General features: G+C 45.1%; 1 protein-coding gene across 2 annotated transcripts in view; it reads left to right on the forward strand.

Annotated features, from left to right (window-relative positions):
• The window catches only part of LOC8024579 (putative tyrosine-protein kinase Wsck), a 54201-nt gene that overhangs the window by 27004 nt on the left and 12317 nt on the right, over positions 1-14880 (forward strand). The window contains exons 9-12 of one of the 2 annotated variants that reach the window (XM_029991563.4): positions 1534-1780; positions 5736-5852; positions 6246-6409; positions 9404-9505. In XM_029991563.4, the coding sequence (XP_029847423.2) occupies positions 1534-1780; positions 5736-5852; positions 6246-6409; positions 9404-9505 (630 nt within the window). The remainder of the gene's footprint in view (positions 1-1533; positions 1781-5735; positions 5853-6245; positions 6410-9403; positions 9506-14880) is intronic. The other variant, XM_029991565.4, reaches the window with a different exon arrangement.

Here is a 14880-nt window from a genome sequence, read left to right on the forward strand (position 1 = left end):
CGCCGCGGCAATTTGTTTCCATCTACGTCGCTTTGCAAACGACTGACACTGGCCGCCTTTTACCAACAATGACAGTTGGGTTGACTTCTGGAGTCTTCACCGAGCCCCATGCTGTCGCTGTAGCGCAACATATCTCATTGAATTTCGCTCAGCTGCGATGCAGCGATGAGAGGCGCCGAATCAGAAAATACGTTGGTGACATCGGCGCAGTAAAACCTACCGGCGCACCCCAACTCGTCGCCGCTAACGCTCCCATCTCCTACTGCCGAGAGAACTTCCGGTTCCGGAAACAGCGTACGTCACGGCTTGTTTTGCGGTCAAGAAAAAGTCGATATTTCATTAATTTTTTGCGTAGAAGTTAATAAACCGAGACGAAAACGGATGCCTGTTCGGCATTCAGTGAACATTAACGGTTTAATGTAAAAGTTATCTGGAAAAAGTAAAAAAGTCATTTCATGGTCCCTTTAAAATCGAGTCATCGACTAACCGCAGTTTAGAAACCTGCACGTCTAAAACATGTCTTGAAACTGAAAAGATGTGAACAAGTAACCATGGAAAGCTCGGGTTTGGCTCAAACGCAGGAATTAACTTGCACCAACAAAAACCAGTGCCTGTTTCACGCTTCACAATCGTGAAAGTTTATCACGATGGCTAGTCAGCCAAAGTCTGACGCTAGCGTTGTGGCTCCTTGTAGGCCCTTTATGAAATTCAGTCCGACTGTGGCGTCTGTGCCATGCTAATGGTGGCATTTTAATGGCTGAGGAAGGAACAAGTTGAAGACGTGTACCAGAGCGAGTAATAGAGAGCCTGGATGTTCTAGCCATTAGCCCTATATATGACGCAGAAATTGGATATAAGTACCATGCCAGCGTTTATTTCAGACTCGCATCGAGTCAATCAGTTGACTGATGCTCTACTCACAGGCCCCTCGAATGTCATCAACAATTTTGAACATTTACTCGGGTCAGTGCTTCGTAACGAGCAGCAGTTTCTCCGTCACCGTCGAAACTAAAGCGAATCGAGGAAGAACCGTAAGGCGAAGACTATGTTCTTGTCTGCCGTTGACGTACAGTGCATGACACTGTTAGCATGAACGCAACATTGGCAGTTTTCTGAATTCTATTCGCAAAATACTGATAGGCGACAAACATTACTGCTTAAGGGTATTGCTTTTATTAATTAAGGAGTTTCCGCCACAATAGTGGCTCCTAGGGCAGCTGTTCAGTTTGAAGAGAAAAGCATAAAATTCCGGTGATCGCATCTTCGAGCTAACAGCGTCGCGCCGTGTATAAAAGTCGCAGTGCTTAACAAAGTGCAACATTTTCGCCACCATTAGGACTAAAAAGTCAGTCCAACATTTGAGCCACTAAATGGCGCCGGATTTCGGAAAGGGTCTACACAGAGGCCACCCCTCTCAGTTTTGAGACCGACGTTTTGCACATTCTCGTGGCCATGGTGGCACGTTTCTCCCGCTAAGCCTTGCATGCCCGGGCAGTAACGCTCCGTCTCCCGCCGGCGTTCCTTCGGCCACAGACGCCGCTGTTCGCTCCCCGACGCTCGCAGGAGGACGGCCCCTTCTGCGCTGGAGCCCTCCAGTTGGGCGAGGGCGCCGACCTGGGTGCCTTCTACGGCCAGCTGCGCGCCATGTTCTGGCAGGTGCCGCGCCCTCAGCTGCTGGTGCGGGACACCACGCTGGGACAGGGGCGCTTTGGCCCGGTGCGCGCCGGTGTTGTGCACAGGGACGGCAGCGACCTGTCCGTTGGGGTGCAGCGATGCTCGGGTGAGGTTTTAGTTTTGAACGCGTGCATAGCTAAGGCCAGTCTTGGGGTTTTTTGAATCCGTGTATCTAGCCTCAGTGATGTCACACTGTCACATAATTTATACAAGATTTCCCCTAAAAACAATTAATTTTTTTTAAGTTAAAGAATAAATTATACATTGTTAAACGCTCAGTTTCTGACAAAGTGTAGCACTAGCAATCCGATGATGCCGAGGTTTCGAGACATACCGTTGCCTTATTAAATATTTGCGAGATGAGATGCCTCGCAACTTTGAGATGCCGAGGTTTCGAAACATACCGTTGTCTTATTAAAGAGTTGTGAGCGATTTTTGGAAATTTTTTGATGGTAACATGATGGCCGACGACGTCCACGAAAGCGTGGGGCTGAAGGGTGCAAACTACCAAGAGGAAACTACATTTTCCCATTGAGAGTTTAGGGAAATTACATATAACTTTTTAATAGGATACGGTTATTTTTGAAATTTCGGCACCTGGTCCCGACTAGTACGTCACATTTCGGTGGAGACTGAGCATTTGACGATGCTCACAGTGATGTAATTGCTGCACCAAAGTGCTTACCTCGCTACATCCTGCTACATTTTGACGAAATTTTAGGAATTTGCTTTAACATTGCACCAAAAGTCAATGTGACTTAATTGATACTGAAAATATAATAGCTCAAGCCTCACTACACGGCCAGATTGTTATGGTAGACTTGCGGAAATTTTCAGAACTTCTGATTATTGCGTCAAATAATGTACTACTTGATTTCTTCTCTATCAAACACTGGCCGAACTCGGCAGTTTCCCAATATTTCTCGTATGCGTGATCCGTTTTGACAGGTTTGTTAGCTTTGTTGAGTGCGTTTCTCACCATGCACTGGTGTGTTGCAGTGAAGTGACAAGTGCAAAATGGACTTGATAAGGATAGATAACTGGGCAAGTTGGTAAGGATTCATGTTGAAAAACAGCGTAACTGGGACGAGGACAAAAAGACGAAGAGAACAAAGCTTGTCTTGTGTTCTCTTTGTCTTTTTGTCCTCGTCGAGGTCGCACTGTTTTTCGGCAAAATGGACATTACAATTTTTCGTACCTTGTTTTGCCGCAGTGCATCGGTGTACTAAGGGGAAAGCATTTTCCTAGAGCAGAATGTGACACGATTTCTGAATAAAGCTGTATATATAGTGGGCCGCAATATTCTGACCATATTTTTTTTCGAATTTGAGATTTAGCAAGGATACTCCAGTATTGTTAAAATATTTGTATGAACTGCTCTATAGGTTTATTTGTTACGTCAACTCTCCTGTTTAGTTACAGTCAAATGCCTTTATAACGAAGTCCACAGGACTGGCAAAGTTTTTCGTAGTACAGGTTACTTTGTTTCAGTAGCTGAGCATGGAAAATCTATCGAGCGAAGCCAAATTTATGCTATACAGACTGACATATTTGCACGACATTCGAGGCATTTTAGGAAACAGTATAGCTCCAAATGTAGCGTGAGCGATGTCAGAAACAAGGTTCTGTACAGGACGCATAGCAACGGAGGCCACACTGGATTGGCTGATTATACGGGGCGATACCGTGACGGAACATTTGTCATTGATGATGCTGCAGGCGCTGCCATCTTGAACTCGGTTGGTGGAACTCCATTCATTTAAACTGAAGTAAATAGAGAGTTTTAGAATAGCGTAAAGACCCTTACGTCAGCACTGCGTACAACGCACACTAGCTGTCAACTTAACGTTACGGAGCACATTGAACGTGCACTTTTAGTATAGCGGAAGGCAGATGCATACGTAACGATACGTAAAGACTTGCAGCGCCATCTAGATGTGCTCTTACGAACTGCCTCAAACAATCCAAGGCGGGTATTCGGTAAAGCCAATTTAACACTGGGAATCTTTTCGCTTTGCTACGAAGTGCGTGATTCTCTTTCCAGTTGCCTGTTGTGAACGTTTTATGTCTTTTTTGTAGGGCTGTGCGACCAGCAGTTCGATCTATGGTTCGCTTCAGTGTGTTGTGGGATTCCTACTATCTTATGTTGGCCTCGTCATTTGCTTGGAAGTATGCAAGCAATATGTTGCACCGCTCGCGTACCGACTGCAAAAAAACACCTTTTTGGGTTCGACGGCATCGCCAACGTTCTTGGCTACCGACACCAGTCTTTGTGGGCGCTCGAAAGGGTTCGTCGCACTGATTTTTTTTTAGGAGGTTGTGTATCGCCTGCCAATACTGCCCGATCAAGCCGAGTTCCACTCGCTTCGAGGAAGTCACACGGGGAAGCGCTACTATTGGGAAAAGGTTTTATCTGTACTTAAGTTCAGAGTCTGATGAAGAGGAGGGCCAAGGCTGTCTAGTGGTCCGGGTCTTCAGTTGGAGGCCTTGCTCGGCACCGGCTCTTTCGTCTGTCTCCATCTCCGAACTCCGCTTATCCTCACCCGCCACGAGCCTCGCCCTTTTTCTCTTCTTCTTTCTCTTTCTTCCACAAGGTTGAGGTCACCTTCGATGGTGAAGCGAACCCGTACAACGCGCGTAGCACTTCGACTGGTTTGCCTCACCGCCGCTATTTTTCAAACTGGAGAAGTCTCGCGCTTTCCCGTGCGTGGCGAGAGCAACGAGAATGGTACGCAGGGGACCGCTACGTACGCTCGCAAAAAGCGATAGCGAGCGTACGTACGCATAGCTTGCTGCAGTACGTACGTTTGGCTCATGCACAGTATGGAGGACGCAGCGTTAACACTAACGTAGGGGGCTTACGTTTGCTGCTATACGTATTACTAAAACTCTCTAATGATCTCCATTGAGTTCAACCGTCGTCTGCGACTCAACGGCAGTTGACGCCGCTGCATACCGTATTTGCTCGCATAATGAACACACTTTTTTCTAAAAAAATTGACATTACGCTGGGTAAAATTTTTGCATTTGCACTCTTCGTGCAAATGTCACATTAGGTGCCAATATGACACGGCAAGGTACTGTGGCACGTCTCCGCTGGTTGGGGGCACGCCACAGTAACCATGCTTTATAAATTGCAAACCTTTTTAGGGCGCTCTAGGCATGCCTTTTGCCGAAAGGAAAGCGCTCTATGAAGCTCACTCAGCATGGAAAGCAACATGACTGTTCTTAGGTGATATATGTGTCTAGTATTCGGTGGTGCGCTCAGGTATAATTCGCGACTACGCGTATGAGAACTCTTACGAAGTCCAACCGCCGACCCCCAAGGCCCGCTCCCACAGATCAAGTTTCGTTTACGGAGACTGCTCTTACCAGACACACCCAACGCGTGCACCTCGCTGCGCCGTTCTGTTACCGATTAAATGCATGGATTTACTTAAAGTATGTGAATTTACACCTAACCACTTTCACAATTTCGCTGTCCTTAAGCAAACCACAGACGACGGCGTGTTTGTTGACATCAATGCATTCGATAGGCAGAGAATGTCTGGGGCTGGGCAATTCCTCGACCCAAGCTTCGTCAAGTGTGCGCACTGCTCGGGTTTACGGTTGGTCACTTCTGCAACTAAGCATTTGCGGCCATTATGAGAGCGACTTGGCTTGGTTTGGCCTGACCGCTTGGCTGCAAAAGAAAATTGGCTTAGTGGCTAGCTAAATTGGATGCAATGCGAGACTCGCGGAGCCGAAAATTGAAAGTGCGTTGATTGCACGAGGGAAAAAAAAAGTCCAAATATTTGTACCCGTCGTGGGGGGTGCGTTCATTATGCGAGTGCATTCATTATGTGAGGAAATACGGTAGTTACAATCGTTCGCTATCAAGTCATCTGTCATTTTGACTCAATAGCGGTTGTACGGGCCCGTGTAACAGGTGTTACACGAATTTGATGCCATGCGGAGGGCTCTGGATCGGCCAAGACGGGTCACAACATTCGTTCCGGTACATCGTGAGGTGAAACGGAGTTTGGAAGGGGCACACGTTTACACCCTGCCCGACTGTGCAGCCCAGTGGATGTTGCCAGACCGGGAACGCAGGCAGCTGCTGGCCGAGATTGAGGGCATGGTCCGCCTGGGAGTCCATCCCAACGTGGTGCTCTTCATTGGGGCGTGCGAGGACCAGGGTGAGTCGCTCCCCGCAACGCATGCTTATCAACGTGCAATGTCTTCGAGGGCTGGGATTTCCGAGGAACACGCGACGGAACGCCACGAAAAACCGTCACGAAACATGTGGCACGGATTTTAGGGGAATCATATGTACGCAAAGGAACAGATGATAAAGAAGGAGTAACGTTCCCTTATTCTCTAAATTATAAATTGCGCTTTTTCTTTTTCTGCAGTTTCCGTTGGTGCGTAAACTGCTGAAAATAAAGCTTTTAAAAATTTTTTAGCATCTTCAAATTTAGATTGACCCCGATCGTATCATCGAGATTTTACCCTATGATGCATTCTACATTAAATCAAAGGCTGTCGGTTGGTTAATGGTGACGAGCGCCTTCCTGCCCCCGACGTTGCAGAGTTCCTCCAGCTGGTAGTGGAGCACCCCCCGCGCTCTCTGCGGGGCCTCCTGCTCACGAGCCGGCACAGCTCCGAAGGCCGCGTCTGCTCCCTGGAGGAACGCCAGCTCCTCGAGCTGGCCAAGGGCGTCGCCGCCGGAATGTCCCACCTGGCACGCCACGGGGTGAGTGAACCTCCCGGGTAATGAGTCCATAGTTCTAGCGCAGAATGTGTTTTTTTCTGCATTTTTCATGTGGAAATGATCATGAACGAGCATCATAACTTGCGTCAATAACGACTGACACGCCAGAAGCATTACAGGCGTTAAGGTTATATATAAAATAATGTATAAATTTTGAGCCACCAGCATGACTCAAATCTGGGTCGGTGTTGTGGCAGTCGGATACTGTAGCTTCAATGGCCGCTCCAAACTAGTAATTTGCCTGCTACAAACCCTACTATGAAAGTTTATACGTTGCTTCCAACACTGCTCTGAGCTACTTGCTCAGTGTAGTGTTGGAAGCATCAGTGCATCCTGAGCAAACGCCCACTAAAATTTGGAGATAATCATGTAAAACTGGGGGATGGGTGCTTCTCAGGTCAACAATTTGTAAAGACATGTCCTTTGTGTATTTTCCGAACATTACGAAATTGAGGGGTGGGCGCTTATTGCGCATTGGGTGGATGCTAGGTATATATTTTATGATAATAAACTGATAGAAAAAACTAGCCCAAACGACACACGGAGTGTGGTTTGTGCAGAACATTTTCTTTGCTCCCTAGTCTTTGTCAGCGCGATGAAGCCGGTTTTCTACGAACCACATTCAATGAAAGTGAAAATACACAAAATAACTCCATAATGGTATATATAAGACTGGAAACAAATTTAAAAAGAAAGTACAATTATACACATTGTCTCAAAAGACAGCTACCGATTTTATTTTACACTGTCAAATTAATACAACCGTCCACCGGAAGCTTACCAGCGCCTCCTTGCTAGAGGATAACAAAGGAATGAAGAAACAGACTTGCAGCTGCCCCCAGATTACTCCAAACCAGAGGCCTGACCAACAAAAGAAATGGACACTCGCTACGCCGACCTTTTCCTGAACCCCATTAGTCACCCCCAGAAACCTTTTCATTTCTCTATTCAAGAATAAAGTCAGCAGGCTTACGCAATTCCCGCTGCTAACGATAGGCATTGTTAGCTGCGGTGAATCGCTGCATGACGGCAACGAGTGCCGTGACACTTGTACCACTGCTTGATTCGCTTCATTGGATCATAGTGCCGGCTGCGGTCAAACTTAAAAAACACTAAACATAGAAAAAATAACAAGTTTGTCTTTTCCACTTACCGTAAAATACCGGGCAAGCACCCACTCAAAATTTAAAGATGATAGCGAAAAAATGGGGGATAGCTGCTTGTCTGGTAATCAATTTTACATATATGTACTGTACAAATTTTTTCAGATTTCACAAATTTGGGATTGAGTGCTTAATGTGGAATGGGCGGATGCATGGTATCCTATGGTAATTAGGAGAGGCACGCTTCAAATAAAATGTGTTGAAAAAAAGGTTGTTTTTTTTCCCAATATTTAGGATAGAATACAAACTTTTCGATTTGCGGGCAAAACCGAAACTGTACGCCTGTGGGATGTTGATGATAGCATTTGTCCCCATCTAGTTTGCACTCCGAGGTCCAGTGAACTCTAAGCACACACAAGTCGGGTACAAACGCTATCATCATTGTCCCACAAATGTATATAATTTCGGTTTCACCCACAATCTAAACATTTATATTGTAGAATAAATATTGGGCAAAAAGAGTATTTTTTGTGAGGAGCATTTATTTTGAAACATAACCGTCGTAACAGAGTATAAGGAAAATAAATTTTGCAGCGAAGCTGTAAACCTCTACCTTTCAAGGAAATTTTCGTGTCATTGGCATTGTAAGCAAAAGACTCCCGGCAAACAATTGAAGGCAAAACAGCATATCTCCTTTGAAATCAGGCATACAGCATACAGCTCAGTATCCGTTTCAACAAAGAAAACCTCAAAGAAAACAACAAAACAAGCTTCAAAACCACACGATGGATGATAAGGCACGTGTGAGCATAAGAACACCCTCCCACATGTTCCGGTAAAGGTTAGGTCTGTGGCTGCTTCGAAAAGGGTTGACGTCATTCGAAGCCCTCGTGTGAAGTGCAGACCACATAATGGATGATGACGGCGCCTGCGAACAATGCGAAGCACGTTCCTTCTGCCCGCATGTGTTTTCGTGTCGGTGTTTCATGGAAAAGAAGACTTCAGAAGATTGAAGCGAAAAGTACAAACACCACGCATACAACATACAGCACAACATTCGTTTCAATAAATAATAAGAAGAAAACAAGCATCCTAACTATATAATGAATGATAAGGAGCTCCTGAAAAATTGCAAAGCACGCAGCACTCACCACATACGTTCCTGGTGAAGATTACTGTTGCCCAAGCTGCCGTGGCGATGGCAGCTTGCGACGTGGGGAGTAACGCCACTAGTCTTTCATATATAAAAGAAGAACAGGCCTATACCCCACTTCAACTTACGTCCGGACGCAGCGGATGCTTTGAGCTATCTTAGCCAATCCCGTTCTGTAGACGTAGCCCGTGATGCTGTCCGTGCGTCGCTGTGTCCCCTCTCCAAGGTCATGTGACACTCACATGGCCTCCGATTGGCTCTGATGGCTTGTAACATCCGCTGCGCTCAAACGTAAGATGAAACGGAGTATAGCAGCTGATTTCATTGTTGCTGCAGCACCGCGATGAATAGGCCACACATAGTTAGCACTCCCGAGGAGGAGCGTGAATACTAGGAGCGGCAAAAGGAAAAGAAACAGCAATACGACCAGCGGTGGCGTACTGCGACAGGCGGCGGCATTTCGTATAGTGCAGTAGGCAATTGTTGCAGGTGATACCACGGCTCCGCTGACCAACCACCTTCACTAAGTAAATTGGGGCCCCAACTTTTTTTTTCCCAAGTTTAGTGTTTCTTTAAAGTGAAACGGAGGATAGTAGGGGGTCGGCCGCACCACTGGTCATCATCAGCGTCCACATGCTCATCTCTCGGTGCCTTCACCTTCCTTTTTTTCCTTTCGTGGTGTAATCACGTGTTCTTTGTTTTTCCGCTCGTCTGCTGCAGGTTCATCACGGGCAACTCTCAACAAGGAGCATCACTGTTGTGGACGACTTGGTCCCCAAGATATCCAACTTTGGCTTGGCAAGATACACTCCGCTCGGCAAGGTGGGCATCTACTTCGGCTTTAACCAGTGCCTCCTCTATAGGGTAACGCCTGGCAAGAAAGTCCGAAGGGCACGTTCATGCCCTCTCGTAACCTCCTTTCTCGCTCAATGCGCCTTGCCGCCAGGCGCGCTCATATCTTATCGCTCTGTGTCGACGCCGTCAACGCCGTGTAGGCCCAGCTGGCCGTGCTGGCTGTGTGGAGCCTCGGAGCGAGATCGTTGTTTTTTTATACGGGAATGTATAAAAGAGCATGGGCTTTCGTGTTACATGGAGGATATTTCTGTAAGGGTTAATATTAGTTGTGTACTACTAGCGAAGAATTATACTTCGTTCACCCTTAAGCTGAGACTGAAAGCTCCGCCTTTCGCATGAGCTCGCTGCCTTCCCCAGTGCTTTGGTTGCACGTGCCTGCGCGTTCCCACTTATGTTAGCAAGGGCAGAACGCTCACAGTGAAGGCGAAGCTTCTAGTCTCAGCTTAAGGGTGAACACAGTATGGGGGCCTGCGGCCGGGTATGTTGGCCTGCTGGTAGGACATGGGGAGCGAAAGTGCAAGCTGCAGAACCCAGGGATCCCAGGCTTGATCCCTGCCACTGTTTGTGCCGACCCGAATGAGCGTCGCACTGGGGAGTGGTCAAGTAATCACTGCTGCGGGATGCACAATAACTATGCCGCTTAATCATAAGCGAAGAAGCTACGAAAGCGTGAAATGCCTGCTGTGCACCCGCGCTCGTGGCATTATGCTATATACTATTTCGTCACAAGTGTGGGCGACACCGCTGCTACAATCGCGAGCATGACGCATTGGCAACGCTTGCATTTCGCGAATGGATGAGCTCATCACTACCCTTACAGCACTGAAAAGGTGGATCTTATTACAGCACAGAAAAAATGTGTAACCCCTGCAAAGCAGTGTGGAACGCGCTATGAAAGTATAGTGATGGAACTTCTCATTTTGACGTGAAACAAGACGATAGGCAGCACACTGCACGAAGTTTGTCAAGTCCCTGCCCAAGAACTATGCAGTTACGCAGCTGACATCATGGACTAGATACCGATCGTGGCAAAACTGTATGATTCAAAACCCTTATCTAGGAAGTTTGTGAAGCTAAACTAATTTGATTGGAATAATTACTTTTCGGAACTCCGTTTGTACTATTAAACTATTTTTATTTAGGTAACTGCAGCAATGAAATCAAACCACTGCATCAATGTTTTTTTTTTTTTCTTTTTACAGTGTTACAAAGAAAATTTTGATTACAGTTTCTTTAAATTGCTTTTTAACTTATCATTTTTGTTTCCCTCACATACAGTGTAAATTTTATTCCTGATTCACACCTTGCATCTGATGATTTATTTTGAAGACACCCCACGAAAGAGCATAAAAAGCTGCGCGAGCGGTTTCTCGTGCTCCGTTGGCTCGGGTCACTGGGATAGGATGCGTGTGCCGCCTGGTGTCGCAGGCGAAGAGCCGGACAGCCCGGTCCAGCTGGGCAAGAGCGGGATCTGACAGGCATTATCCTAGAGGAGGCGCTGCTCCACTGCGTATCGCGAGTTCCGAAAGTTGGCTTTCGAGGTGCTAGCACACAAACGTGCACATTGGTTTAGGCCTGCAAATTGTCTCGTTCTGGATCTTGAGACATAGACCATACGCCTAAAAAGTGTCACAGCAGCCATTCATTTCCTATTTTACTCATTGGGTTGTTTGCAAAATATTAACGAATGAAAGGCCTCTTTTTAAGCCTATTCTTAGATGAAACCAGTCTGAAGCAAAACTTCCGCGCTTGATGCGAAACAGCATGGCGCCAGTACGAATGTATTTCAGGAGTAGTACATACCATAGTTTGGGACGTGCCGGAAAGTGTGATACTTTTTTTTTTTTTTTTCTCATTTAATAAATAGTACATTTTTTAGCATGTTGAAGCACTTCGGGACAGCACGGACCTTTACCCCTTTGCCTACGGCAAAAAGTTTGAAAAAAACAATTTGAAAATACAGAATTTTTTTATGTGCCCAATATTTATTTTATTTATTTATTTATTTAGGAATACTGCAGGCCAATTGCGGCCCAAGCAGGATTGGGGGTTACAAAAGTTAAGTAAAAAAAGAAAAAACGCAACACCAGGTAATCCGTAAAATGGGAGAGGGGAACAGGGGAAAAGTATGCAAAAATTGTAATAAAGCACATGTAATAGCTCACAACAAAGTTGGGAGGAGTGGCGGTAGTGGGGAACAGGAAAATAAAACACAATGCAAAGAGTTACACATCAAACAAACGCTCAATCGACTCCAAAACATTGTCAGATATGAATATGTGATGAGGTAGGTTGTTCCATTCTGTTATGGTTCTGGGAAAGAAGGAGTATTTAAATGCATTTGTTCGAGCGAATACTGGAGTTATTTTATGCGGATGGTCATGCCTTGTGTGCCTAGTCGAGGATGGGTGAAGAAAGGACGACGATCCAAGCCGGAGTTTTTTAAACCAGAGTTGATAAAGAAATTTTAGTCTAGCTAGCTTCCTTCGTGATTCAAGAGAGATGATGTTGTTACTTTGAATTAAGGCAGCAGGTGAGTCATGCGGGTGGTAGCGATTAAATATAAAACGAGCTGCTTGCTTTTGAACATCTTCCAGTATCTTGATATCTTTTTTTGTGAATGGATCCCAGACTGTACAGGCGTATTCTAACTTTGTTCTTATCAATGTGTTATAGGCTAAAAGTTTCACATGAGAAGGCACGTGCTTAAGCTTGTGCCTTATCATACCTAGTTTTCGACGGGCAGCTGCATAAACGTGTTCAATGTGTGAGGACCAAGATAAGTTGCTAGAAATTGTAATACCAAGATATTTAAAGCTCATCGTCCGAGAGATGTAGTTATCACCAATAAAGTATTCATACTGATGAGAGGACTTTTTGTTAGTGATGCGCATGTACAAGGACTTTTCTTGGTTAAGCTTCATCTCCCAACGATCGCACCAGCTAGAAACTGCATTAAGACTTTCGTTCAGAACAACTTGGTCCCTAGTAGAGTTAATATCCTTGAACAATAGACAGTCGTCCGCAAATAAACGAATACTCACGCTTTTATCTATACAAAAAGTGAGGTCATTAATAAAAATTGAAAAAAGAAGAGGGCCAAGGACACTCCCTTGCGGAACACCCGAAATTACAGGAAGAGGATCAGAATGGTGACCGACTACATCGACGAATTGTTTTCGCATTTGAAGATAAGCTGAAATCCATTGAACAACTGTGCTGGGAAGGCCAATCTCATTTAGTTTGTATATAAGACCGGAATGAGGAACTCTGTCGAAGGCTTTGCTAAAATCAAGGAAGATGACGTCGACTTGACCAGGCCTATCTACTATAGAAGCAAAAGAATGAATAGTTGAAATGAGCTGAGTAGTAGTAGAAAGTCCCTTTCGGAACCCATGCTGAAAAGGCGAGATTATTTCATGTTTATCGAGGAAATCATTGATGTAATTAGAAATTATATGTTCCAGTAGTTTGCACGAAGAGCTGGTAAGTGAAATTGGGCGATAATTCGTTAACATCGTACGGTCTCCTTTTTTAAAAACGGGTACAACCCGAGCAATTCGCCAATCTGAGGGAACAACGCCGCATGAAAATGACATCTGGAAGATAACAACAAGGAATCTAGAAATCCACTCAGCGTAACGACGAAGAAATGCATTTGGTATATCATCAGGACCATTTGACGATTTAGGTTTGAGGTTAAGTAGCATAGAAAAGATACCTTCAAATGTGATGAACTCTGAGCTTATCTCAGCTTCTTCGTTAAAGGAGGAATGTCAGACTTCGAGAACACTGACTGAAAGAAAAGATTAAACTCCGTAGCTATTTGTTGTTTGTCGTGAACCAACATTTCCCCAATTTTGACATAATCGACAGTTTTTTGTTGATTTGAGCTGAGGTGTCGCCAAAACTTCGCTGGATCTGTCTTAAGGAATCGTGTGAGTGTATTGGAATGATAGAACTGCTTACTTGTGCGAATTTTAGCTGCCAGTGCTCGCTTTAGGCAGGGGAGGGAGGAACTGTGAACTGGACTTCTACGGTTTCTTTTTACTTTCCGTACTAGATGAATTATTTCGCGTGTCATCCAGGGGTTTTTGCGGCGCACATATTTACTTTTATTAGGAATAAAGTTTCGAAGACAAAAATGACAGATTGATTTAAATTTATTCCACAAATAATTAACGTCGTTCCTAGAAAATGTATCTAAGGATAACTCAAGGTAATCTAGAACAGATTCGTCATTCGCCCTAGAAAAGTCTTTAATAGTTTTGCGCTTCTGAGCCACAAAATCATCCGAGCTGCCCATGAGGCAGGAGAAAGAAACAAGCTTATGGTCGGACAAACCATCCTCCACTGATACCTGTACCTCAGACAGAGACCTACTATAAAGGACAATATCTAAAATGGACGATGAAATTTAATATGCAGTACAAAGTACAAAATGGACGATGAAATTTAATATGCAGTACAAAGGCCAAAAACAAATGCCAAAATATTTATTATATGAGAAATCTTTGAACATACTGCAAAAGAGACTGAAGTTCCGCTTCACTGCATTACCGCAGACAGTTCACATCACCTTGCACATGGACGTTCAGGCCGGGCGTAGCAGTACTGCAGACAAGTTTACATCACATTGCACGCAAAGTGAACGCAAAACGTGGAGGGGCTGGAGGGGAATTTTCTTCACTGATTCTAGTCCATGCCGGCACGATGTCCTCATGGAAATCGGAGTCGTCTGAGCTCAAATGCAATAACTCAGTTGCATTGCTCTCGTTGTTCGATGAAAGGTTCATCTCCTCGTCTTCTGAATCTAAAGAGACGTCGCAGTATCTTCGTTTTCGCCCCAATTTCAAGGCAAGATCGTCACTATGAATGCAGCGACCAGAAGTTGTCGCCATTTTTAAATCCCCTGTTGCCTGCGTTGGAACAATTTTCTGCCAAATTCAGAAATTTACCAGGTTTTTATTTTCCGTGAAGTGCCATCTATCCACGGCAAAGCTCACTAGAAACACTTGGACTAGCCCTGTTTGTCCATGGTAGCGATTGGAGCCCAAATGAACGTGGACGAGCCCAGCTCGTCTTCGGGGGGAGCGGTACAAACAGTGTGGACGAACTCAGGTCGTCCATGGTAGGGAAAGGGTTAATGTGTACAGATCAGTTGTGTCCATTTGTTTTTATTTTCGGCATCTTTCTAATTACTCTTCCTTTCTGTGGCGATCTAAGCAGTTGTATGCCAAACCGCACCTTTTTTGAGATTTGGGCTTAGGGAGTTTACATTGCATATTCAGTAGGTAAAAACATTGACACTTTTGGAATTTTTTTTTTTTTTTTTATCTTGG

The sequence above is a fragment of the Ixodes scapularis genome, unplaced genomic scaffold (assembly GCF_016920785.2).
Source record: "Ixodes scapularis isolate PalLabHiFi unplaced genomic scaffold, ASM1692078v2 ptg000340l_1___fragment_2___debris__unscaffolded, whole genome shotgun sequence".
NCBI classification, from domain to species: Eukaryota; Metazoa; Arthropoda; class Arachnida; order Ixodida; family Ixodidae; genus Ixodes; species Ixodes scapularis.